The 27391-nt window shown below is 42.4% G+C and overlaps 2 protein-coding genes and 1 long non-coding RNA gene across 3 annotated transcripts in view; 2 read left to right on the top strand and 1 right to left on the bottom strand.

Moving 5' to 3' along the window:
* The window catches only part of Men-b (NADP-dependent malic enzyme b, mitochondrial), a 33115-nt gene extending 26442 nt beyond the window's left edge, over positions 1-6673 (top strand). Inside the window, exons 8-12 of the mRNA XM_028179023.2 lie at positions 567-789; positions 1513-1655; positions 2430-2600; positions 3365-3488; positions 4992-6673. Of these exons, the coding sequence (XP_028034824.1) occupies positions 567-789; positions 1513-1655; positions 2430-2600; positions 3365-3488; positions 4992-5152 (822 nt within the window). The 3' untranslated portion in view covers positions 5153-6673. The remainder of the gene's footprint in view (positions 1-566; positions 790-1512; positions 1656-2429; positions 2601-3364; positions 3489-4991) is intronic.
* Positions 1-27391, bottom strand: part of LOC149502829 (uncharacterized) — a 510125-nt gene that overhangs the window by 305168 nt on the left and 177566 nt on the right. The gene's annotated exons all lie outside the window — the stretch shown is intronic.
* LOC114246495 (NADP-dependent malic enzyme) lies at positions 10012-22994 on the top strand. Its single transcript, XM_089728482.1, has 12 exons — positions 10012-10029; positions 10146-10247; positions 10820-10978; positions 11722-11903; positions 12331-12511; positions 17355-17483; positions 18026-18208; positions 18619-18841; positions 20092-20234; positions 20875-21045; positions 21978-22101; positions 22729-22994. The coding sequence occupies exons 1-12, from the start codon at positions 10012-10014 to the stop codon at positions 22992-22994; spliced, it is 1881 nt and encodes a 626-aa protein (XP_089584608.1).

A 27391-nucleotide genomic window follows, 5' to 3' on the forward strand; every position in this document is an offset into this window, starting at 1 on the left:
ATATTCCCTACACTTGTGCACTTGCATAGATGCTCAATGATTAATAAGCCATTATTATTACACGTTTAATTCCGGCAGCAGAAACACTAAATAAAAAAAAAAAAACAATTCAGGCATCTCCTCTCCTCGCCTTCCCGCCAAAAAGTCCCTAAAGTCTTTTTATTTTTTATTGCTTAGATGGGTGGACGAGCTCACAGCCCACCTGGTGTTAAGCGGTTACTGGAGCCCATAGACAATCAACAACGTAACGGTAGGCAGCGGCTTGGCTCTGCCCCTGGCATTGCTGAAGTCCATGGGCGACGGTAACCACTCACCATCAGGTGGGCAGTATGCTCGTCTGCCTACAAGGGCAATAAAAAAAAAAATGCGCCACCCACCTTGAGATATAAGTTCTAAGATCTCAGTATAGTTACAACGGCTGCCCTACCCTTCAGACCGAAACGCATTACTGCTTCACGGCAGAAATAGGTAGGGTGGTGGTACCTACCGCGCGGACTCACAAGAGGTCCTACCACCAGTAAAATTAAATTCCTCGAATTAAACACATTTTTTTTTAAATATTACAGGCAGCTAACGGCATCGCGAATTTGACCGTGGCCGCCATGATGGCGGACGGACTCTCCGAGAGGCAGGCCCGCGAGAGAGTGTACATGTTCGACGTCGACGGACTATTGTCCACTCGACGTGAAGGAGGGGTTCCGGAGCACGCCAAGGCCTTCGGGAAGGATATCGAACCGGAGAAAGACTTCGAGGCCTGCGTTGCCAAGATCAAGCCTAGCTGTCTTATTGGTAAGAAATTAATCTATCTATATATGTATATAACTATACTTGAGACCTTAGAACTTATATCTCGAGGTGGGTGGCGCATTTACGTTGGAGACGTCTATGGGCTCCAGTAACCACTTAACACCAGGTGGGCTGTGAGCTCGTCCATCCATCTAAGCAATAAAAATAAAAAAAACTTAACACATACAGGGTGTCCCAGAAATAATGGATAATCCAGAAACACCTCATAGTAGAGCTATTGAGGACACAAAAAAAAGAAATTCTCAGTACCCAAATTACGTATTTAAAAAAAAGTTGATATTTTCCATACTGCTATGCCTTTCTGGAATATACAACAGCTACAAATAAATGAAATCCATAGGCTTTTTGGTGTTATAATATTCTTCATGGACTTTTTTTTGTTTTTTTATTAGGAAGACAAACAGTAAACTTGTAAACTCTAACCTTACAACTAAACACCATTTAAATGTCTCCGTGTCTATACTAAGGAATGTGGAGGAAATCGTATGAGTAGCTAGTGTATTTTTTTATTAGTTAATCTGAACTTAAATTTTAATCATAACAATTGGTATTTTTTCTTTATTTTTAATTTGGGTACTACCTAAGATTTTTTTGTATTTAAATTTTTTTGATTACCCATTAGCTCTACTATGTTTTCGGATTATCCATTCTTTCTGGGACACCCTGTATATAATTTCATTATAAAACTTTGGTTTTTCTTTTCAGGTTGTTCAACGGTGGGCGGCGCTTTCACGCCCAATGTACTGAAGCAAATGGCGATGAACACCGAGCGACCCGTCATATTCGCTCTCTCGAATCCGACCAGTAAAGCTGAGTGCACAGCCCAAGACGCCTACGACCATACCGAAGTAAGTTACAAGACAGTGCGAGTTTAAAACCACGACCATCAAGAAAGTCGTAATTTGTTGTTCGACTCAGAAAAAATCCTATTTATTGCATTGATTAGACTGAACACGCAGTACAGCCGGCTCGCCCGGTTACGCTGACATCTATCAGTTTATATAGGAAAAATAAGAAGAAAAAAACACAGTAGGTACAGCTGGTTCGTTTTTTATTAAAATGTGTAAATATCAAAATATTACCAAAAAAAAAAACAGTTTAAAAAAGCCAACTTAATGGCTCGATTGTATTATTTCTACTTCTTTTAATTTCTTATTTTCGTATCATATCAAAGATAAATGTACACATCCAGGTTATTTTTTTCCTACCTAAGCTGATAGCAGTCTTGAGAGGCTATTTCAGCATAACCTTAACTAGTAGGTGAGCTCACGGGGCTCAAACCTGACGACGTTGCTAACACTGGCCCTAGCAAGAGCAGTGCTTCGCAGAATCTACCACCGGATCGGAAACGCGACCCACTGAGGAGATCCGGCGAGAAACTCAGTGGGCTGTGTCTGTGGGATAATTTACTCATCGAGCCCTTCGTCGCAAGCGACGGGTTCGACGAGAACGATGACCTGTGCTTGAGCTACCTTAAAGCACCGTTAGTTGATCCTGAGGATCCGAAATGACGTGTCTTGGACGACGTCGACGGCTTTCCATTCTGTCCGCAGGACCGGGAATGACACCAGGATTGGCTTAACATTACATACATACATACATAGTTGACGTAACGTTCCCAGGGTCGTTGCATATTCGCGTCCGGCTCCCCGTTCCCGCCGGTGATGTACAGCGGCCGGGAGTACCGCCCGGGACAGGGCAACAACGCCTACATCTTCCCCGGCGTGGCGCTCGGCGTCATCGCCACGGCCACCCATCACATCTCCGAGAACATGTTCCTGACGGCCGCCAGGGTTCGTATGTCGATATAATATAGTGTAGCTGACACACTCCCTCTCTCTCTCTCTCTCTATCTCTCTCTCCTTCTCCTTCTCCTTCTCTCACTCCTCTCTCCCTTTCTCTTTCTCCTTCTCCTCTCTCTCTCTCTCTCTCCCTTTCTCTCTCCTTCTTTCTCTTGTAAAATCGTATGTCCATGATTTCAGTTTTCCTAAGCGAACGTTCCATGAATTTCAATATCCAAGAAAAAATTAAAACGGTTGGCATGGCATGAGAAAGACTATGTTTAATACGATTGATTTCCACGGTGAAGGAATAGCATCGTGTAATAAAAATTAAACCCGCAAATTATGATTTGCGTAATTACTGTGAGTCCGCACGGGTAGGTACCTTCACCCCGCCTATTTCTGCCGTAAAGCAGTAATGCGTTTCGGTTTGAAGGGTAGGGCAGCCGTTCTACTGTGAAAACTGAGATCTTAAAACTCATATTTAAAGGTAGGTGGCGGAATTTACCTCGTAGACGTCTACTGGCTCTGGTAACCACTTAACATAAGGTGGGCCGTGAGCTCGTCTACCCATCTAAGTAATAAATAAAAACTTACATTAAACATAATACACGACCTAGGTATGTCAACGATTTTACTATCGATATTTGAAATCGATATAAATACAAATATTGTTTGTTCAACTGTAAACTGACAATTCATTAAAAATTCCAAATGTATCTATCGCTTTTCGTTTCTTAATAAATCTTAATAATAAAATTCGATTTGACTAACAGACTTTGGCGAACTACGTAAGCGAGTCGGATCTATCCATCGGTCGCATTTATCCGTCGCTGGCTGAAGTGAAAGAAGTGTCCGTCGCCATCGCCATCGAAGTCGCTAAGACCGCATACGACGAAGGTGAGTCGCAACACTATTTCTAGGGTTTCGTAACAAACGTCATGAAAACCAAACCTACAGTATTATACACTATATTATACACAATTAGCGGCACGCTCCGGCTTCGCTCGGGTCTCTAACAAAAATTTTAACAATTTGACGTTGTTTTATTTTTTTAAATAAAAAAAAACACTTATTGCGGCATAACTATAATAGTGAGACATATGCTGTCGCGATACTTTTTGTAAATAATAATGTGTTCTATAAAGTCGTAGTACATTATTATATTCTATCATCAATAGTTTTCGCAGGGCACGCGATGTAAAGAATATTTTAGGTAATTTTTTACACCTTGGGTTACATTACTGGAGTTTTAGTAAGGATCCCTAATTTTTTTCAAAAAAGATTATAGCCTATATCACTCGGGAATAAATAGTGTAGCTTCGAAACAGTGAAAGAATTTTTCAAATAGGTTCAGTAGTTTCGGAGCCTATTCAATAAAAACAAACAAACAAACAAACAAATCTTTCCTCTTTATATAATAATATTAGTATAGATACAGTCTTACGTCACTATCATTTCGAGACTAAAGTTTATCACGGACTTAGGCTGTCTCCGAGATACATGCGACCCTATTAGATTTGGAATAGAGTTCTTTGTCGCAAGTCGTCGTTCAGATTTGGTTGCGAGCTGAAGGGCTAGACTGAAAGAAGTGTAACAATTGAAAACGACACCAAAAAAACATACATTTTTTGCACTGATTTTTGAGGCACTTCCCGATCACTTGGGAGACTGAAAGGGGGGGTTGGGGCGGAGCCCCCCCCACTCATAAAAAAAACAATTTAACTGTTTTTTAATTTTTAAATAAACTACTACTGATTGAATAAGAACTGTCTGATGAACTCATCTTTGTTTAATACTTCACTATTAAACTTTGTTGCCTTTTGTTTATTTCACTTTTACACTAAACACAATATTGCAAATTACCCGAGCACAAGAATGGCAGAGAATTGTAGGTGCGTGAGAGCTGACGTAAACACTATCGCGCATGCGCACTTTGTCTTCTCGCATTAAAGCTGTATAATCTCAAAACTTCCTAATTTTACAGGAGAGTGTTTTAAAGGTTTAACATGTGATATTTTTAATATTAATCATCTTTGCGAAGTTTATTTTTTATCATTTACATTATTTGTCTTTTAAAGTAAGATAAAACTATGTAATAGTTTGGTTAATAGTAGTCAAAACATAGGTAAACTAAAGAAAAAAAATTAAAACTAAACTACGCTCTTTTGACAATATTTATGAGAAAAATACTGGTGATACCAAATGATTCCGCATATTAACTCAATGTCGAATATTTTTGGAAATTGTACACTTTTAATGCGAAAAGACGAATTGTCAGTACGCAGGGAGAAAAAGTTAGACTTTTTTCCCTGTACAGCGGGACGAAAACCGAACTTTCGGCATAGGTAGGAGGAAAAATAAAATTTTGAATCTTCGTCACAATCACATTTTGTTCTGTAGGTCTTGCCTCAGTGTATCCAGAGCCTCGCGATCTACCGAAGCACGTACAAAACCAAATGTACAGCTATTATTACGAATCTGCAATGCCGGTGACCTGGGATTGGAAGCCCGAGGAGAAATTCAACGTTAGACCCATCCAACCTGTACCGAAGAACATTTAAACCTAAACTACCAATGTATTATTATTCTATTCAAACATGGACACGTACAGTCGAGCAGTCAAGTACTTAATATTTAAAAAAAAACTGTAATATTGAATTTGAATCATTGATTTTTGTTTAATGTTCACATTTTCTGACTTAACTGTACATTAAATATATAATAACATTTGACGTCTATTGTCCAATGTTTTCAGGATTATTTTATTTAAGATTGTGACTGTACTAACTTGTGCTAAGTGTACATTATCGGAGTGTTCATTACATTACCCATTTTATAATGAAAAACAACACAAAGTATTTTTACCTCTAACGTATTATTTATGTTATTTTTTTATGATATAAGCAATGTTAATATAAGCGTTAACCCAGTTTAAGAACGCAATTAGCAAATTTTAGTAAAAATAAATAAAAAAATATTGAATTTGTAGTTTGAAGAACTTGTATGTGTGAGTAGTGTTAGAGTATGTTGTATGTTAAAGTTATTTATTAAATCTGAGTTTTGACTGTTGAAAATCACTAAAATTTATTTGCACCATAAATAATTAACTTGCGTCGATATAACAAAAATGATCCGATGAAATGTTTAGAATATTTTTATCACTCATTTTATTTTTAAGGTGTGAATGCTTTTTTTTTATTAACTTTTTCGCTTCCAATGTACCTTTGAAATACGTGATGAACAGAGAGAACAGTCTAGTCACTGCATGATGGAAAATAAAAACTCGCATTTCATCTTAAAACCGGTATTAATCAAAACTATAAATTTTAATAAATCGTAAGAACGAAATGATAAATCGTATTTAAATACGTAGATAGATTAACATTATGAAATCGATTTGAATCTTAATCGAACAAGAGATTTGCCAACATTAAAAAAAGTCCTCAAAACCTAGACGAAGTTTCAAACGAAAGTATGTATATAATATAAAAGAAATTTTCTTAAAATAAAATAGTATATGTAAAGACGAAGATAAAAATAAAAACCGCTATTTAGCTGTTTACATAACTGATCTTACTTAATATGATGAAAATTATGCAATAACTGATAATACGACTTAAGATTTGTTTTTTTTTAAGTATTTTTGAATTCAGTATTTGTTAGTGAGACAAAAATCTTTCGCTGAGCGAAGAAAAATAATCTTAGGTAGTTAATTCATATTATTTATCACGTATCATCCGATACGGTGTGATTACGTTGCTGTGAAGATGTATATTATGAAATAATCGATTTCAACGTATTGCTTATTAAAATTATTAATTAGTATTATACATTTTTTTTGTTTTTTTTTACTCTGCCTATTTGGAATTTGTCGTCTTTTTTTCTTCTTCATAGATCTTGATTCTTTACTCTCAGGGTCATTTACATTTCAGTAACTTTTTGTAGGTCAATTAAAGTGTTTTAATTCATCCCTTTAATGTGAGTGTAACTGCTTCTGTGTACGAGTATGCTGTACGGTTAGTTGATTGAATTGTTACGAAGAAATTATAGATGTTACTGATTAAAATGTTCGAAAGCATAAATCTTGTTTTAATTCATGTTACACCCTGAGTCTTCGGATTAGGGAGCATTTTTGCATGTACAGTACAGTTATCTGTCAAACTTGTTTATTATATTGTGTACCTATTAAGGTATTTTCTTATGAAGTTGCCGTTTTACAATACTGGCCATTTGAAACGTAGTATATGAATGGCTGGCAATGTTCTAAATTCAAATTAAACTTATTTATAAAAATAGGATTTTCCCAAATAAAAAAAAAGGATTCTCGTTGAGAGGGACAAAAGGGTAAAAGTAGTTTTAATTTTAGTTGGTAACATGCATCATGTTTATTATTAATCATGATTATTTGCATACTTTTTACAACTGATGTAGATGGTATAAAATAAAAAGGGAAACCGTTTTTTTTATAATCGCGTCAATTTAAATTTTGTTGAGTAGATGAACTTTATTGCATGTGACGTAATTTGGGATTTTTTTTTTTTTTTTGGTCTGGAGGAAAGCGCCGGACTTCTGCCCTCCCCTGGGGATGGAAGGCGGGGCATGTCGGAGTCGAACTGACTAAAACCTGTCGCTCAACAACCCGCGTCCGAACCTCGCATGAGACAGAACCCATGAAAAGGCAAAGGGGGGAAAGTGAAGCGTTTAGTGCGGAGCACATCTCTCCCATCACCCTCCCCCTCGGGGCGCTGGACCAGTGGTCGTCGGCGCCACGACCACCAGCCCTCTCGGTCGGCAGGCTATCCGGAGCCCGCCTAGATGGCGCCGGTTAGAATGGTCTATCCTACGGAATACCCCGCTGGGTCAGAACCAGCGTGGGTCGAGGATAGCCGGCCTTCCATCACCCGGATGCTCTTGCGTAAAACGCGTGCAGAGCAGCTTGCACGTCGTCTTCTTAGGCCCCCTTCGCCGGTCCCCAGACCGACATATGAAGGGGACCCGAAACACTTAGAGGGCCAGGGCTTGGGCGAGATCCGCCTCCCTGGCCCCCGCTCGACGGCGGCGGGCTTGCGTGTCTCTCATGCGCCCCGCCGCCTCCTTCTGCGAGATGGTGCACTCGCAGAAGTCGAGCATCGCCTTCCACGACTCGTCGTCGCCGAGCATCGATGCCACAACACTCGGCAACGACAAGTCGTTTCCTATTTTTGCGACGAGGACACGGCGCCACCCCTCCCATGCGGGGCAGACGACGAGCGTGTGCTCCGCCGTGTCCAAGTCGCAACCACAATGGTGGCACTCTGCCGTCGGCTCGGCTCCGATCCGGTGCAGGAACTCACCGAAGCAACCATGCCCAGTGAGCACCTGCGTGAGCCGGAAAGTGAGGCGTCTTCTGTCACGATTCACCCAATTCACAAGAACCGGGCGAATCGCCTCGACGGTCCTACGACCAGCCGAAGGATCGGCCAGCCGTCTGGACCATGACTCCAGCACGGACCGCCGAGATTGGGCCCTCCGCGCTCTGACCACACTGGGGCTGGGACGTGCCACGCCCCGGACACAAAGGTCAGCCCGCCACTGATAGTCAGCAGCGAGCGCCTCCGCCTCCAGGACCCAAGGCGGCGTCCCAGCCAGTACACACGCCGCCTCGAAAGAGATGGTGCGATAACCACGGATGACCCTGACCGCGATGGTGCGTTGCGGCCGTTGCAGCAGCTTCGCTACCCCCACGGCCAGGGACTGACCCCACACGGGCGCCCCGTATAGGGCCATTGATCGCACCACCCCTGTATAGAGACGGCGCGTCACCTGGTCAGGCCCCCCGACATTGGGAAGGAGCCGGCTTAACGCGCCGGCCACCCCCAACAAACGAGGGACCAGATTCTGAAAGTGAGCACGGAAGGTGTAATTTGGGCCTAAAATGAAAAAAATACTGAGCACAGATTATACGCTAATCAATGATGATTGTTTACAAAATATTGTCGTCATTTCATGCACATTTATTAATACGCTTTATTACTTTCAATTGTACCTATGTATTTATTTTTTTGCGTAGTATATAAAATACGTAAGGGAACGTTTCAAAATAAATTTCAATAACTTTAATACCTTCGATTAACTTAAAAATGTACGTATGTATCAACACCCTAAATAGAAGGACCGGATAAAAAATATATTAATTATCATTGACTAACTCGGAGGTATCAGTAGTTAACAGTCCCAACTACTTGGCCGAGGGCAGTAAGTTCGAACATCGTGCAAACGTTCGTGCGATGCACATGTTTGTTTCCTCTTTGTCTGTGTCATTAATATCTATATATTTATACTAGCGAACCTCACAGACGTTTTTAATAAATAACCTAGATACTGACTGCAGCGCCATCTGCCGGGCTGATTTGTGAATCTAAACAATCCAGGGCGCCACCCAAACTCATACAAAAAAAAAACATTCAAATCGGACCAGCTGTTTAGGAGGAGCTCAGTGACATACTCACGTGCTGTAGAATAAATAAATAAGGTAATGATAAATAAATATAATAATAAGAAAATAAATTATAAATAAGATAATAATAACAAAATAAATAAATAGAATCATATTATAATATATATAAAGACATTAAAACGTGTATAAACATGTATATCAGTCTCTGGTTCTCATAGTATATAGAGAATCCAAAAGTTGGAGCCAGATGGGTGTGTATAACTTGCCCCCGGCTATTACTATAAAATATATTATTGATTCTTAATCTAGGTTGTTACATAGCATATTTTTCTTTTTCATGAAAACGGCGATATGTGTTTTTAATTTATTTAGGCACGTCCTTTATATGAGGTCTTAAAAATATTTGTTATTGCCATCCGGTTGTTACTATAAACTTTTTATGAGATTCATTTTTTGCTTAGACGTTTCATAAAAGATCTAATGTGCCGGGTAACCGGCTCTGTTCATCTTGCGTCTGTCTACAAAGAAGGATTTTCTCCTCTGAGAAAAGAACAGAGATAATGAAGAGGATATTGTCTAATTCATGCAATAATAATAGACATAAAACCTTACAAAACTCATAGTTTAATGATATCGCTGATATTCAACTAGAATTATCACTGACAGAAAATGTCTCGTAGACATTTATGAAGATCTTTTATGTCGATGAAATTAATTTGGAAATGTTTACAAATACTTTTTATAAATCATTTTTAACATTTATGTAAGTATTTTTATTCGGTTTAGTGGGAATTTTTTGTCCTACATTTAAGATGAAAAATCTATGAAAACTAAACAGAGTGGTGTTTGCAACAACATTAATGGTCACATTAACGAGCACATATACCTACCATGATATCAATTAAATAGATATTTAATCTTTGCTTTATCATAATAAAAATGTTGTAGCTTCCTTTTGCGAACATATCACAGGTGATGATCAAGATGAAATACATCATCATCGTCATATTTCTGTGCTTCTTGCTTTCTTCTGGTATTTACTTTTCCATACTTTAATTATTTACAGTTTTGAAAAAACAAAGTTTAAGCGTAATATAATAAATGGTTTACAACCTAAGTATTTGGACCAGAGAAGAAATATGCATGAGATAACTGGTAACATAATTTGCCCAAATATGCTCAGAGGCATTGACCATATAAAAGATCCGCGGCTTAATAAGGTAAACTCTACAAATTAAAACCATTTATACAATTTGAGAAAATACTTATGAACGACAATAAGGTTTATAAGGAAACGACTTTAGGAAGATCACTAAAGTCCTGAGTCTATGTGGATCAAATGAATCCAATAATTATTTTTAAATCCTATCATTGTTCATTATTTCATGAATTTATTACTATTATTTTGGGTCGCGTTTACAAATATTTCGTTACGTACGTAGTAGTATTCTTTTTTGCGTGACGTCATTGAGAACTCTCCATATACAATAATAATAAAACAAAATAAATAGCTCAGTCTATCACCTTAATAAAGGTGATGCAGTACTAAAGACAGGTACAGGATTAAGGACAGTAGCTTCAGGGCCTTTAGGTAGCATCAGTAGGTATCTGAATCTTTTTTATTCTATTTCTAGCTACACCGGACGTCTTATCCTTTAGGCCACGACAACTTTAAATCTTAAAAATATATCTGAAACTTATAATTTGACAATTCATCCATGAATATGTCATCAAATCTAAACCAATTCAAGTGTAAAGTATTAGAATTGAAACAAAACAACAAATTTCGCAGGGCCTAGCCTTCACGCTCGAAGAGCGCCAAGCTTTAGGTATTCACGGACTTTTGGCACCCAAATTTAAAACCCAGGAAGAACAGTTGGAGTTCTGCCAAATTTCATTCGATAGATATGACGACGATTTGAATAGATACCTTTATTTGACTGAGTTGCAAGTAAGTAGTTTTACTTTATATTTTTTTCCATTTTATGCCTGATGCTGTATCTCGACGAGCATTAGAGTCAGTTTACATTACAAATATCTTACTGTATCGGACAATATAGTTTTGTGATCTGAAATTTAAAACGCGACAAAAAAGTTGGTTATTGTAAGTGTATACAAAGTGTCGTAAAGAAGCATCTATAGGTAAGGTGCTTATGCATGGTAAGGAAAGACCTATTACCTTTTTATTAAAAATGCGTGATTACTGCTGGCAGGGCGGTTTGTGAGCCCGTGTTTTCTTTTCGAACGTAATCGCCGGTAGCCTTTAGGGCTAATTCAGCCATCAAACCGGTAGGCGAGCTCACGGTGCTCACTCAAAGAGAGTTTGCTAATATCTGCTCCAGCAAGAGCAGTGCTTGGCTTGGCTGTTAATAAACAGAGAAGGAAACAGTGGTTTGGTTAATTATAATTACATTTACGGGTTAATCTCGAGTTTAAGAGTAGCGTAAATATAGTTTTGATTAGATTTGCGACTCACGGAAACCACAGAAAATACTGTACGTTCCATCTTTCAACATACGATCACTTGATGAGCTTGAGGAGCTGATGATACTCTGATAGTGTTTATTTTATCAGACTATTCATTTAAATGCGTACAAAAGCAACCATTCGTTACGATCGAACGAATCATCTGTAGAAGACGAACACATTTTATTATTTTTTATTATTAGATAAATCGATATGTCCGATTTTCAGGATAGGAATGAAAAACTATTTTTCAGTTTACTTGATTGTGACATAGAAAAATTCATGCCTATTGTGTACACGCCTACGGTTGGATTGGCATGCCAGAAATTTGGTCTCGTTTACAGGAGACCGAGAGGATTATATATCACTATTCATGATAAAGGACACATATTTGATATTTTGAAGAACTGGTAAGGTTTTTTTTCGCGACTACCGAATCTCTATATTTGTTTTGTGTTCTTTGAAATATATTCTAAAGGTAATACTAATCATAAGGTAAACTTATGTTAAAATATTTAAATGAAAATTCGGAAAATCATTTCTTTAATGAAGCCTATGTCCCTTACAGTATCCCAAAAACGAATAGTTGTAATATTTGTTGTTGTTGTAAACAAAAAGTTGTTGTTGTGTAATCAGGCAGATGTCAACGAATAATCTGAAAGAAATCGTGATACAGTTTCAAAGAAATTAGATTAAATCAAGCTGCAAGTTTTGAGATGATGATTTGAGAATTTCTGGATACAATGCGTTTAGATTGTGTTGAATTTGAACAATGACTTTATTTCTGAACACACGCACTTGTAGGCTACTTAATATATCAAATGGATTCCTTTGTAGGCCAGAGCATGCTGTCCGCGCAATAGTTTTTACAGACGGCGAGAGAATATTAGGTTTGGGCGACTTGGGCGCTTATGGTATGGGCATACCTGTTGGCAAACTGGCCCTTTACACGGCGCTGGCTGGAATAAAACCACATCAATGCTTGCCTATTACATTAGACGTGGGAACTGAAAATGAGGTGTGTACGTATTTTTACTGCGTGTCATATATAACCACAAGAAAATGTCTGTATGCATAGACAGTTTTAAGACCCAGGTCTCTATATTTTTAAGGGAGATTGAAACTTTAAAAAGCCTTCTCCGTATTCAGTAATATTGTACATTAGCAACGCAGTTAACCCGCTTAGACAGTTTTGTGATGCATCTTTGTGGTCTAACTCGGTGATGCAGTAGTTAACATTCTTGATTTCTGGGCTGAGCGTCGTGGGTTCGATTCCCGCATCGGACAAACATTTGTGTGATGAACAGGTTTGCGTCTTTAAATGCTTTATATTTTCTATAAGGTATATATTTTAAACGTATATAAGGATTTGGTTCTCATAATATCATTACTCGGTATCGAAAAGAGCGGTTCGACAAGAAGTCCCGTATGATGAGCACGAGACTATCCGGCACGCCCATGTTGAATAGTTTGAAAATCAAACCATTGTGCCAGACTTTGTCGAACGCTTTTGCGACGTCGAAGAAGAGAGCTCCCGTGTATAACGGTTTTGGTCGATTAAGCCCCACAAGAATGTGCTCCGTGAGGCGGTGCACCTGTTGAACGCATGAGTGATTTGTACGGAATCCGAATTGTTCATCGATGAGAATGCCCTTGGATGAGACGAAATCTCTGAGGCGCTTGTAGAGCAGACGCTCATACAGTTTGCCTAGAGACATGAGGAGGCTAATCGGGCGGTAGCTCGTCGGATGATTTTTTGGTTTACCGGGTTTATGTATGCCGATAACGTCCGCTTCTTTCCACACCGCGGGAAAGATACAGTTCGCCATAGCGGCATTGAAAATAGATGCCAACATCACGATGAGTTGGACGGGTAGAAGTTTAATAACGCGGTTAGATATACCGTCGGAACCGGGAGCCTTGCGAGGACGTAGGTCTTTGATCAAGTCTTTAACTTCCATCGGGGTGACGGGTGGTAACGCATCCGAGGGTGGCAAGGAGGCTCTGCGTTCTACCTCACTGTCTACTAATTCTACATGAACAGGGTCCACGGATTGAGTGCTGGGCGTACACTGGGTTTGCAATGTATCGGCCAGCAGCTCTGCTTTTTCGTCATCATCGAACGCCGCGACTCCGCCTGAGGGGCCTACGAGGGGGGGCATAGTTACTACCATATCCGATTTGAGAGTACGAGCTAAGCGGTAGTAAGACCTTTGGGAGGGCGCGAGTCCTTCTAAGAAATCAGACCATCTGGCATCTCGGACTTCGGCGATGCGAGACTTTACGTCGCGTTGTAAGGCACGCATTCGAATACGATTTTCCGCGGTAGGATACCTGTCGTAGGCGCGTATCGAGGCGTTCTTAGCTCTAAGGAGTTCCCTAATATCGTCGGACAATTTGAAGCGGTGAAGGAAGTCCTCCGCTACAACTTGTTTCGATGACCTATCTAATGTCGAGGTGATGTGTGATGTTAAGATGTCTATGGCTTCAGCGGTATCCTGAGGAGACGGGGTAGAGTCCGGGTTAAACGGGAGCGATGGTGGATCAGATTCAGCCAGGCTGATGCCCAGCGTGTGCCAATCCACCACAGTCCTCGTGACGGGAACGGAATCGGGAGCGCGACCGAGCTTCATGACGACGGGACGGTGGTCTGAATCTAACTCTGAAACTACTTCGATCGAGTGTAAGCGCAGAGTTACGTTTTTTAATAACGCTATGTCGAGTATATCCGGGCGATGCGCGATATTTAGCGGGTAGTGAGTCGGGGTTAACGGAGCGACGATATCGAAGGCGAGATCATCGACTAACGCGTCAAGCCGCCTGCCATTCGGGGTTGTGGTGTGTGAGTTCCACCTGATGTGTTTACAATTTAGGTCGCCCGCCAGAATTACAGAGCTCCCCATACCGAGCAGCGCCTCAATATCACTGCTTAGAACGATCTTATCCGGTGGAAGATAAACGGACGCGATAACGATCGGCGCGTGTCCCGTCAGTGAGATTCGGCACACTGATGCTTCGATATTAGCGAGCGCGGGAGGATCGAGCGGGACGCAATGCAGGGCTCTTCTATAGTAAATAACGGTACCACCACCACGGGCAGAGAGCCTGTCGTTCCTGACCATGTTATAGTTCGCGATTTTAGGGTCACGGCGCGCGGGCTTAAGTAGGGTCTCCTGCACTAAGAAAATGTCAATTTGATGGTCACGCAAAAAATCACAAACCTGATCACGTTGATTTGCGAGACCGTAAGCGTTAAAAAATCCTATTGTTACGGATAAGGGTTTTATTCTACTAATGTACGCCATTGATTACCGGCGGAGTGAGGGGAGGACGTACGTATTTAACGACGCGTATACGTCAGCGTATTCTTGCACAACGGCGATGAAATGTTGTGCAGTGGAGGCGGCGCGAATGGCGTCACCCAAAGCGTTAACACGCTCAAAGTTGATCGACTGAAAAAAGTCGATCGCTAGAGCGAGATTTTCGGACGCGGTCGGAGGGCAGGTCGCGGGGGAGGGACGTATCGCGGGGGTGGGACGAGTCGCGGGGGAGAGAGTTGTAGCCGTGTTCGTGTACGGCAACGGTTTAGCCCAAGCCGAGACGCTGGGCACCGACGCCGGCACGAAAGCAGGCTTAGCCTTCGGCACAGAGGGTACCGTGGCTTTGATGTCTGGGCCGGAAGCTCGGAGGCGGTTTTGACGGGCGACGCGGCGATTTATTTTTGGAGCTCGGGGGCATCCACGGTAGTTCGCGGGGTGACCTTGTGTTCGGCACAGGACACAGCTAGGCGGTTCCGTCGCGGTTTTTTGGTCGCGAGCGCAGAGGGCCGTGGCGTGATCGCCCAAACACTTAACACATCGGGGGCGCGCGTGACAGTTACGGGAAGAGTGCCCGTACAGTTGGCAGTTATGGCACTGACTAGGAGTGCCTTTTTTATGGGGGACTTCGACGGCAATACCGGAGAGCCTACAGACGGTCCGAATGTTAAAAATTTGCTTACCCTCGGGGGTAGGCTGGAGGGCGACTAAAACCATATTGTATGGCTCCCTACCGCGGCCGGTGTGCATGCGGTGCACGGAATTTACTGGTAGGCCTTGTTCTATCAGATCTGCCTTGACGAGATCGGCATCTAGCTCCTTCGGGATTCCACGTATGACAACGCAGAGTTCGCGCTCCTCCTGGAGCGTATAAGTGTGGAAACTTATACGCTCCTTTCGGAGGTAACTTGAGAGGGCCCTATGGTCGTCGGGTGTCGTTACTTTTATTTGAATCCCGTTGGCGAGATTACGGGCGCTGGCAAAATTAATATTTTTGGCCTTAAGGGCCAGGGAAACTCGGTCCCAAGCTGCCTTCTCTTGAAGGATAACCGGGGGAGGGGTCTGAGTTTTAGATTGCGCCACCGGTCGCGGCGACGGAGTGGCACGGGCTGGAGGCGCAACGGGAGTCTGAGGGCGGGGGCGCGACGAGTTCGCGGCTTTGCTAATTTTAGCGGCCGCGAGAGCTCGAGACTCCGCGGCACGCTTCTTACCCTTTTGTACCAGGGTGAATCCATCCGTCGATGAGGCGGGGGCGAGGTCGACCTCCATCTCCGAGTCAGAGTCGGAGGACGAGGAGGCGGGCGCAGGTGACCTACAAGCAGGAGTTTTGGAGGGCGCGACGGAGGCCGCGGATGATCGCGCTGCTGGAACGGTGGCCACGGCGGACGACGCAGTAGTTTTACTCGCCAGTATAGGCGACGCGGGAACGGCAGGCACGACGGAGGCTGCGGTGCTCGATGTAGACGCTTTGCACGCAGGTACAGGCGACGCAGGAGCAGCGAGCACGGCGGAGTCTTCGAGAGAGCTCGCAGTGTGATTGGCCTTGAAAGCCAGAAACTCTGAGGCGAGCTGTGGGTGACGAAGTCGGAGGAATTCCACGAATACAGCGTCCATGATCGCTGAGTACCCAGGTGGGGCGGCCCCGGGTCTTGAAAACACTCGCCTTGCGGCGAGGCCCCAACTTCTCGGACCTGAGCGGTTCTATTGAACACAGGTGGCAATGCGGCGCGATTACTACAGGACAAAGAAAAAGCACAACAAAACAGAAATTACAAAAAGAAGCAAAACAAATAAATACTTGCAGGAAAACACTTTGTCGGCAAATGTTCCACGAACACAAAAATAACTAAAACAAAACAAATAAAAGCTTCCAGGAAACACACTTGGTCGGCAGATGTATCACGAACACAGGCCGCGCGAACAATGGCCGGGCTAACAAAAGCCGGGCGAACAAAGACCGGGCGATCGATTGGACGATGAGCACGTCCGCACGTGACGGGTGCCTCTATCGGAATGATCATTATCAATAATAAATATACAATAACAGGCTTAGATGAGCTAATGAACTAACGACCTATATTAAGTGATTATCGAATGCCTAAGAAATCATTAAAGTCGTCATCTACCTTGATTCATATGTTGAAGTTCTAATAATATTATTGTATAGTGGCTGTCGCATCCAGTGGTGTATTGCTAAATTCAGCCAGAGTGCTGAGCCCATAAGGCTGCCCTATAAAAATTTAATGGAATAAAATAACTACAAAGAAGGAGGCGTCCTAAAAAGACTAGGATGGACTGTGTGAAAGAGAATATGCGAGAGAAACGTGTAAGGGCAGCTGAGATGGCGTATGATGATGCTCAAATGGAAAATAATGCGCTAACCTACATAGTAGGGTAAAGGCGAGAAGAAGAAATAGGCTACTTGGCAATTTTTTATATAGATGATGCAAAATACTATGTTACGGTTTTATAACATTAAGCTATTTCCTCTTAAATATGAACTTGTTTGATACTAGTAAGAAATTAATATTAAAAACATTTCAGACATTATTAGAGGATCCTATTTATATTGGACTACGACAGAAACGAGTGCGAGGACCCGCATACGACGAATTCATTGATGAATTTATGGCGGCTTGTATTAATCGATTTGGAACAGAGGTTCTGTTGCAGGTATGTTAGTAACATATTGTTACGCGCTGGAGTTCGGAATAAATAAAAATTCTACTTAAGTATAAATTATAACTGTATTAAAAATCTAGAACACTCACAGAACAGTTTACAACTCGTAGACTTCTTCCGCTTCGCTTCAGGTGATCCTTTCACTGTTTTGCTTCGATTACTAAGTCCTTTCGCGACGTCCCTGCAACGCTTTTATAGTCGATGCGACATCCCTAGAATTATCGAGAACATTTCTCACAAGACGAGTATTATCGATTTGCGTTTACATTTGACAATAGATGGCGTTGGACTTCTCGAGCGTTCTGGAGTTTACTAGTTCTTTTGATATTCGTTTCTGCTATTTGACGACAGATGGCATTGCTCTTACCGGCGTAACAATAACATACAATAGCATTTTAAATTAAAAAATAAATTTGAAATTCAGTCTTCATGTCTCAAGATGCCACTGAGAGTACCAAAGCAACAAAACAAAAATTCGTTTTTTCATATGTTCGTTTGTTGAAATTTCTAGAATTTTTAAATTTTCGTTTTAGTTTGAAGACTTTGCGTTACCAAACGCCGGTCGTCTTTTGAACAAGTACAGAGAACAATACTGCACGTTCAATGATGATGTTCAAGGAACCGCCGGTGTTGCTGTGGCCGGTATGATGGCGGCCACTAGAATCACGAAGCGGAAACTCAAAGAAAACACATATTTGTTTTTCGGTGCCGGTTCTGTAAGTGTTTTTAATGTGCGCGACTTTATGATATGCAATTCTATGAACTTGTATTTATTATAAAACAGTAACATGGTATGTACTTAAGAATTTATTATGCGGTATTTTCAAATGATAAAACAGCGACTCTATCATTAATTGTTCTTTGATTTTATTAATTTCACGAAGACAGCAATGTCCGATAAGTTTAACGGTAGGCAGCGGCTTGACTCTGCCCCTGGCATTGCTGAAGTCCATGGGCGACGGTAACCAGTCATCATCTGCTCGTCTGCCTACAAGGGCAATTAAAAAAAAATAAGTTTGCCAATTTTACATTAGAGGAATAAAATGTGTAACTTAATTAATTGAAGTTTCATTTAGCATCTCATTCAGTTCTGTGTGATTTTTACCTGATCATTTATTTAATGTAGGCAGCTACGGGAATTGCTACTTTGACTGTCCAAGCAATGGTAGAAGAAGGCTTATCAAAGAAGGAGGCATTATCTAAAATATTTATGTTCGATATCAATGGTTTATTGTCCAAAAGCCGACCTGAAGGTGTACCTGATTATGCGAAGGCATTCGGAAAGGATGTTAAGCCGGAGAGGAATCTGGAACAAGTCATTAAGAGTATCAAAGCAACTTGTATTGTTGGTAGGTTGTTATATTATACCGATAGTCACAATGTCTGAATTTGACCTTTCGTTTTCTTCACTAATTGTGAATGGTCAAGGTTAATTATTTGTAAGTTATATCTCCCATAGGCTACCAACCAACGATTTCCCTAATATATTTCTGTATTTATATTGCTCACAATCACATCATGTAGGTATGCGCATTCTGATCGAATGTGCGATCAAAACCTTACACACCACGAACCGGTTTGGTTCTGAGTCGTTTGGTTATAGTAAATAATAATTTATAGTAATTTATAGTTTAAAATCTATAGTAAAATTTTCAAATGTATCGAATTTCTTCATTAGATTCACTCATCTTGACAGTACGAAAAATAAATAAAAATCACACATTTTCCTAATTTGAATTTGGAATTAATTTCTTTAAAATTTAAACTTTTAATGATACCAAAACCAGCCAGATACAAGTAGTATAGCCAAAGAAATATTATTAAAAGTTGATACATACTATAATACGAAATTACTTTTTCCCCAACCTATTAGTAACATAATAGATATATAGTATATGCTTACACGTTGGTTGCACACCATTGCTGTACCTGCCATCGAAGTAGGCTTCATCAGTACTAGCTGGAACTGCATTCAAATGCCTTGTTTCCAGTGAATGCAGTTCTGCATTCACTCGGATATGCATTTGGATTTCCTCTAGCATTGCTAAATTCAAAATGACAATCAATGATGATAAGTCATTCCCGATGCTGCGGACAGAATGGAAAGCAGTCGAAGTAACAAAACACGCCATCCGATCCACTAACGGTGCTTTTAGGTACCTCAAGCACCGGTCATCGTTCTCGTCGAACCCATCGCTTGCAACGAAGGGCTCGACGAGTAAATTAACATACAGACCACTGAGTTTCTCGCCGTATCTTCTCAGTGGGTCGCGTTTCCGAACCGGTGGTAGATTCTGCGAAGCACTGCTCTTGCTGAGGCCAGTGTTAGCAACACTCCCGGTTAGAGTCCCGTGAGCTCACCTACTAGTTAAGGTTACGCTGAAATAGCCTCTCAAGGCTTCAGCTTAGGTAGAGAAAAAAAAAAGATGACAACTTAACAGGCAAACTGCATGCTGGTCAGCTTTTAAAGAGAAAAAAGTATTTGCCTATGTTGGCACCGTGATTAAATGAAAAAAACCCCAATTTTAGTGTATTTTATATCTTTGTATCACTTGAAATATTTAATTTTTTTTACTGTGATCATCTCAATCCAATATAGGAACTTCAACAGTGGGTGGTGCTTTTACACCGGCAGTTTTAAAGCGAATGGCAAGTAATAGCGAGAGACCAATCATATTTGCTCTATCTAATCCTACGAGTAAAGCCGAATGTACTGCACAAGCAGCCTACGATAATACGGAAGTATGTTATTCTAATATAATTTAAATTACATATTTTTACAGTTTAGCACATAAATGGTGCTGCACCGCCTTTACGTGGTGGTAGGACCTCTTGTGAGTCCGCGCGGGTAGGTACCACCGCCCTGCCTATTTCTGCCGTGAAGCAGTAATGCGTTTCGGTTTGAAGGGTGGGGCAGCCGTTGTAACTATTCTGAGACTTTAGAGCTTATATCTCAAAGTGGGTGGCGCATTTAATTTATAGGTATCTATGGGCTCCAGTAACCGCTTAACACCAGGTGGGCTGTGAACTCGTCCACCCATCTAAGCAATAAAAAAAACGAGGCTGTGGTACTCTACGGGGTTCATGTCACCCTATGGAAATAATAATTTAGTCATTGTATTATAATAATATTATAATAACAAAATAAATCGTAATTTCAAGTTTAGTAAACGGTATACCAGAAGAAGCGTGCCAATTGAATACATTATTAAAGTTAAATTTCCTTGTAATGTTGTCTATTAATACTTGAATAGAAAGATATGACACCTTTTGGGGAACCCTAGATTTTAGTACCCATGCAAATTGACGTAAAATAATTTTTAATTTAAATTCATTCTTAAGGAATAAACGTGTCAAAATTCAGCAGATTTTCTATCTTTAGGGACGTTGTGTATTCGCTTCAGGCTCTCCTTTCCCTATCGTCAAATATAACGGTAAAGAATATACAACCGGACAGGGTAACAACGCGTATATATTCCCAGGAATTGCACTTGGCGTCATAACTAGTGGTGCTCATACGATACCGGATTTGCTTTTCTTGAAAGCTGCACGGGTAATGTATCTTTTAAATATTAATTAAAAATTGTAGCTGAGGATGAAAAAAATTTGCCTGATATACTTTTTCAATGAACAGATTTCAATATACCTAGTCTTGCCATAAATACTGAGTGAGACAAAGGAAAAAAAATTCTATTGCAAATAACATTTATTATACACACATTATAATACAAATGCAATGAAAATTTTTCGCATAGAAAGAGTGCGTGCTTCTATTGATAACTGGCCTCAACGTTTAAAGGACTGTATTGCAGCCAATGGAGACCACTTCGAATAAGCTTTTTATACTTTAAATTGTTTTATATTTATGTATTAAACTAACACACTGTAAAAGTAATAAATGTTATTTGCAATAGATTTTTTTTTATTTTTAATTGTAACAGTATTTATGGCCAGACTACCTTAGAACTTATATCTCGAGGTGGGTGGCGCATTTACGTTGCAGATCTCTATGCAATAGATTTTTTTAATTTTTTTATTGTAACAGTATTTATGGCCAGACTAAGTATATGCGTTTGCTCTAACTAAACACATGATAACTTAAATTTGCTAGGTTACGTTGAACATTCTTAGAGCGGGCTAAACAAATCGTTATTCAGAACTCGGTTTTCAGTTATTCCGGTTCTACAAACAATGTTTTTAATAGGCCGGAAATATCGATTCAGAATTAACACCATTTCCACCAAACATATCTACAAATTTTAACTAGAATGACATTCGAAGCTTAATAATTTTTTCTTTCATAATTTTCGTTTTGTTAACCCTAGATAAAAAAATATACATCTTGTATTTAATTGTAAAGGCCACCATTTGGTAGAAAAAATATACGGAGACACAAAATTTTAGTAGAAAAAGTGTTCAAGTATACAATTTATCAATATTACGATATTTAGAAATCTAGAATAATCTAAAAACTTCAAACTTTAGGCGTTGGCAGAATCAGTAAGCGAGAAAGACTTGGAAATGGGACGCATTTATCCACCTTTAAAAGATATTAAAGCTGTTTCGATTAGTATTGCCGTTGAACTTGCAAAGCTTACATACAGCACAGGCAAGTTTATATTGTTTTTTAATCGTTTTCTTTTTTTTTTATTAAAAATTCATTGTTTAACTGATGTTACAAAACGTTTCATTGAAGTCGTGGTGGCCTAAAGGATAAAACGTCCAGTGCATTCGATGCAACGATGTTCGAATCCCGCAGGCGGGTACCAATTTTTCTAAAGAAATACGTACTCAACAAATATTCACGTTTAACTTCCACGGTGAAGGAATAACATCGTGTAATAAAAATCAAACCCGCAAAATTATAATTTGCGTAATTACTGGTGGTAGGACCTCTTGTGAGTCCGCATGGGTAGGTACCACCAATCAGCCTATTTCGTCCGTGAAGCAGTAATGCGTTTCCGTTTGAAGGGTGGGGCTGCCGTTGTAACTATACTGAGACCTTATACCTCAAGGTGGGTGGCGCATTTACGTTTTAGATGTCTATGGGCTCCAGCAACCACTTAATACCAGTTGGGCTGTGAACTCGTCCACCCATTTAAGCAATAAAAAAAAATACATTTCACCTATGATTTGAATGAGTTAAAATAAAATGTATCATGACTATATCGCACGTGATTCTCATTGTTATTATTGTTATTATTGAAACGGCTTTATTACGATGTGTATATTACAGGTTTAGCTACAGCTTTGCCTGAACCGAAGGACTTCAAAGCATACATTGAACAGCACTTGTACACGTTGAAGTATGCCAGTTACTTGCCCACTTTCTACAAATATCCTAAAGGATCTGAACATAAAATGAAGTCTATAAGAGAAGCTTATAAATCAGTCGTGTGGGTGTTTATAAATTTTTCACGATTTCTTTTGGAATATGCCGATTTTATGATTTTATCTTATAATAGCAAAGTAACAATTCGTTTCAATATCCAATCCATTTGATGTATTGTAAGTTCACGGGATTTTGTGTTTTTTTTCATTAGTGAATATATGGGCGAATGAGCTCACATCCCACCTGGTGTGTTGAGTTGTTACCGGAACCTGTAGAGATCACAATGTGAAAGCTGCCTTTCGCCCTGGGACATAAGGTTGAAGTTTGAAATGGATTTTATAGCGGCTGTCCTACCTTTCATTTCGAACGCATGACTGCTCCGCAGCATAAATAGACAGGTTTATTGTATATCGCCCTACCAATAGTAAACACCAGTAGGCGATTTTTGCCCGTTGGGATAATATTCAAAGGATGCTACTACCTATTTTCCGGCGAATCCCTTAGACATCGTTTTTAGTTATAAAAAACTTGTGTTTAAATATGTTGAAAATATACATAAAGTCGCGATGAAAAAGTCATGTTTTAGTGTAATTGCTTTTATTTTTCTTTTCACATCTTAATACTTAAAATTTCTTTTTAGAGCGCCAAAACAGCCAATCGGTACGAAATGATTTTCGGTCTACGAATTTTTAATAAAATCTAAGAAATAAACGTTCTATTGATCTAACAATATTTTATCAAGTTCCTTTGCGATAGTTCGAAAGAAATGGAGCCAGCAGGCTTCGGGTGCCGCCATGTGATTTATGTATTTTGATGAAATTTATTGACAATCATATTTTTTAATAAAAGTTAATTTATCAAACTTTCGTTTACTATTTTCCTATGAATAGTTATTTAATTTATCGTTTTAAGAAGGGATTTCTCTATCGGCTTATCAAGTCTCTTAGCCACAAATAAGTACCGCTATTTACTAGAGGCTTACTGGTGGTTAGATGGCTTATGATCCCGCAAGGGTAGATAACACCAAATCACCTATTTCTGCCATGAAGCATGCGTTTCGGTTTGAAGGGTGGGGCAGCCGTGCTACTATAAAACATTCGAAGTCATGTCTCAAAGCGGGTGGCGGCATTTACGTTGCCTATGTCTATGGGTTCCGGTAACTTCTTACACCAGATGAGCTCGTCCACCCATTTAAGTATTTTATTTACAAACGCCGTCGCGTTGCTTAATATATCTCTGTACGTACTGCGATGCGACAATGCAAACGCATCATGTGGCTACCCGCTTTGTGATCAAACGTGCGATCGAAATCTTATACATTACGCCGAACCGGCTACACTCAAGTTTGCTTATCGTAGTCCGAGCAACTGTCAACTTGGTTATAGCAAATACAGTAAACGCTACAGACAGTTATAGTAAGATCTGTAGATTCATGAGTAACTAGATTAGCTGTTAATTTTAAAGCCACTTGGAACTGCCTAAACGGTCTTCGATACATATAGAGGTGATAAAAAAAACATCAAAATTTCATATTCCATCTTATTGAAGTATTTTGTCTAAAGCGATTTATCATGCCTCACGGTGAAATTGTTGCGTTACAATCGAATTTAATTATTTACAACTAGCGACCCGCCCTCGCTTCGCTTCGGAAACATTAAAACACACATGAAACCAAAAAAAAAATTAAAAAAATAAATAAAAAAAGCATGAAACCAAAAAAAAATTTAAAAAAAAAAAAAAAAAAAAGAGGAAACATTAAAACACACATGAAACAAAAAAAAAAATGTTCATCAGGGCCCCACACAACGTGGTCTCGCCTTGTCGCGGCGGTGGGGCTTAAGCGTGCACCCCGATATCGTGGAGCAGCGTTGTCTGCACAGGGGTGCCGCGAACTAAGAAGACTGCACACAGTGTTCCTTTTTCCCACCTTTGCTGGACAAAGGGTGCGTGAAGCGGGAGAGGGCTCCCTTCTGGAGACCTCTTGGATGCTAGGCCATGTCCCCGGCAGCCCTTTGGCTGTTAAAGGGGAAGGCCCTCCAGAGGAGGGTACCGGCACGCCGGCGTGGTCACGCCGTGGTCAGACGTGTGGGTCTGTCAGTAATGGTAGACCCCACGTGGATGAGAAGTGAACCGGAGGGCACTCCCTTCCGGTCGCTGGTTGCCATGTCCCCGGCTGCCTCTTGGCAGCTAAAGGGGAAGGCCCTCCAGAGGGGGGTACCGGTTTACCGGCGTGGCTTCGAAGAAGCATACCGTAATCCCTACCGAGTAGGGGACGGGGGCCGCTGCCTAGCAGGGGCCGCGAGGATGCGAACCTCTATAAAAAATTCCCTAATCCTAAGCCTGTGACGTGCCCGGTGATGGGATGACTGGCTGGAGGGAGTCCAGTCGTGAGGGCCGTCCCAGGGGACCGACCCCTGGTTAAATATCAAAGGAAAAAATTAATGATGGCAAAGTTTGTAAAAAATTTACCCCAGGAGGGTACCACCTTAGGTGGAGAATCCCTCCGTGCTTCCACCTTGGTGGAAGCATGCAGCCCCGCGTATTCTGGGGGGGGCAAAGCTTGCCATGACGAAGGGGGCTGTATGACGGGCAGCGGAAAACCCGTCGAACAGAGACACGCCAGCGCTGACTTGACGCACTCTGGGCTCGTCAGTGACAGCGAGGCGGCTGGCTCGAAAGAGACAACCGCCAAAAAGATAAGGCGGAAAAGGAAGACCCAGCGAGTTTCCTCACGCGAGGGGGGAGGGGAGCCAACGTCATCCTCTGGCGCAGATGCCCCGCCGGAGAAGGTACTGGTAGTCTCCGATGCGGCCTCTGCTGCGGAGGAGATGCCGCCCCCGAAAGGAAGACTCGCCCGGAGGAGGGGCGCACCGTCACCGGCGCAGTCATCGGCGTCGATGTCTGTCGCCTCACTGGACGGGCGAACGACAGAGGAGGAAGAAGGCGGCCTTCAGGACCCTGCCTTGGTCATAGACAGGGCCATGAGGACCGTCAAATCATATGCGGCCAACGGCACTAAGACCAAAGCCGCTGGCCGTAAACTGCGAGAGGTGGTCTCGCAGGTCTCGAAGGTTCTGCCTTCGGTTGCTTCCGCCAATGACCAGGTGGTACAGCTGATGGCGGAAAATTCGAGGCTTCGAGCACTACTTCAAGCCCAACAGCAGCCTGATGATGAGGCTGCTGCTTCGAAGAGGACAGCGACAGCGACGGCGTCACCTGCGGTACCCCGGGCCACTGGGTTGCGGACTCCTCCGGCTCCTGTACCGATGGCGACGTCGTGTATCACTGGGGCCCCTCGGAGCCGCCGTTCCCCAGCGCTGACTGGCGACAGTTGGCCTGTGCTGCCACCACCGCGCGTGGCAGAGCAGCGTCCACGTCTCCCATCGCCGCGCACTAGGGAGATGACCGCTACCAAGAGGCAGCAGGCACTCGTGGGGCCACGGGAGCTGGCTGGAAACTTCAGCCTGGACGAGGTCATCACTCGCACCGTCCAGGTTGTATTGGAAAGGCTGGACGGCAGGCTGGCGGCCCTCGAGGCGCAACTCATTGCCCCGGCTGACGCACGGCGACCGGCACATGCAGCAGTGTTGGGTGCTCCAGCCGCCCACCCCGCCCCCGTACGGACTCCAGCCACTAGGTTGGGCCCGGGACGGGATAGAACAAAGCGGGGGGGCGGCGCCAACGCGAAACGCCCATCGCAAGCACCCCAGCCCCGTCCGCTGCCTCCGCCCCCATCCAACATGGACGAGGGGTGGAACGTGGTGGCCCGGCGGGGTGCCAAGAAGGTCCCACTGGCATCTCCACAAGTGGGTGAAGCGCCGGCGGCCACGGCGGCTCAGGCTCCTTCCCAACAGGGTCGAGCGCCTGTAGCCGCCAAAAAGAAAAACAAGAAAACAAAGAAGCCACCGCGCGCGCCGCGGTCGGCGGCAGTGGTCCTAACGCTGCTGCCGGCTGCCAAAGCCAAGGGCATGACATACGGAGATGTCATTGCTCGGGCGCACGCGGCAGTCGATCTGAATGAGATCGGGGCGGGGGAGGGTCTCCGCTCTAGGCAGACAGCCAATGGGGCCAAACTGCTAGAGTGTTCCGGTGCCGATAGTCCCGGCATCGCAGAGCGTCTGGCCGCAAGGCTCCGCGCGGTCCTGCCTGAAGAGGAGGTGCGGGTGCATAGGCCGGTCAAGATGGCCGAATTGAAAGTGACCGGCCTGGACGAATGCACCACCAGGGATGAGGTGGCGGCGGCCGTCGCTTCCCAGGGCAACTGTGCCCTGCAGAATATAACCGTAGGCGAGCTGCGTCCCGGTTATAGCGGGACCAGCTCCGTGTGGGTACGTTGCCCGGTGGAGGCGGCCTTCGCCCTGGCTGCTCCTCCGCCCGGGAGACCTTTGGGGGATCCGGGTAGGTTGCGCGTGGGCTGGATAGCAGCCCACGTGCGCCTGCTAGAACCACGCGCCTGGCGGTGCCTAAAGTGCTTCAGCACTGGGCACTGCCTCGCCAGGTGCGTAAGTGCGGTTGACCGCAGCGGACTGTGTTTCCGCTGTGGTCAGCCTGGACACAAGGCGGCCGT

This window comes from Bombyx mandarina, chromosome 06, assembly GCF_030267445.1.
Source record: "Bombyx mandarina strain Sakado chromosome 06, ASM3026744v2".
NCBI classification, from domain to species: domain Eukaryota; kingdom Metazoa; phylum Arthropoda; class Insecta; order Lepidoptera; family Bombycidae; genus Bombyx; species Bombyx mandarina.

Excerpts from the sequence above, each read along its gene's own strand:
- LOC114246495 (XM_089728482.1), top strand. Across the intron at positions 17,484-18,025 it reads GAACAGAGGTTCTGTTGCAG|TTTGAAGACTTTGCGTTACC; the intron begins GTATGTTAGTAA and ends TTTTCGTTTTAG. Across the intron at positions 21,046-21,977 it reads TTTTCTTGAAAGCTGCACGG|GCGTTGGCAGAATCAGTAAG; the intron begins GTAATGTATCTT and ends TTCAAACTTTAG.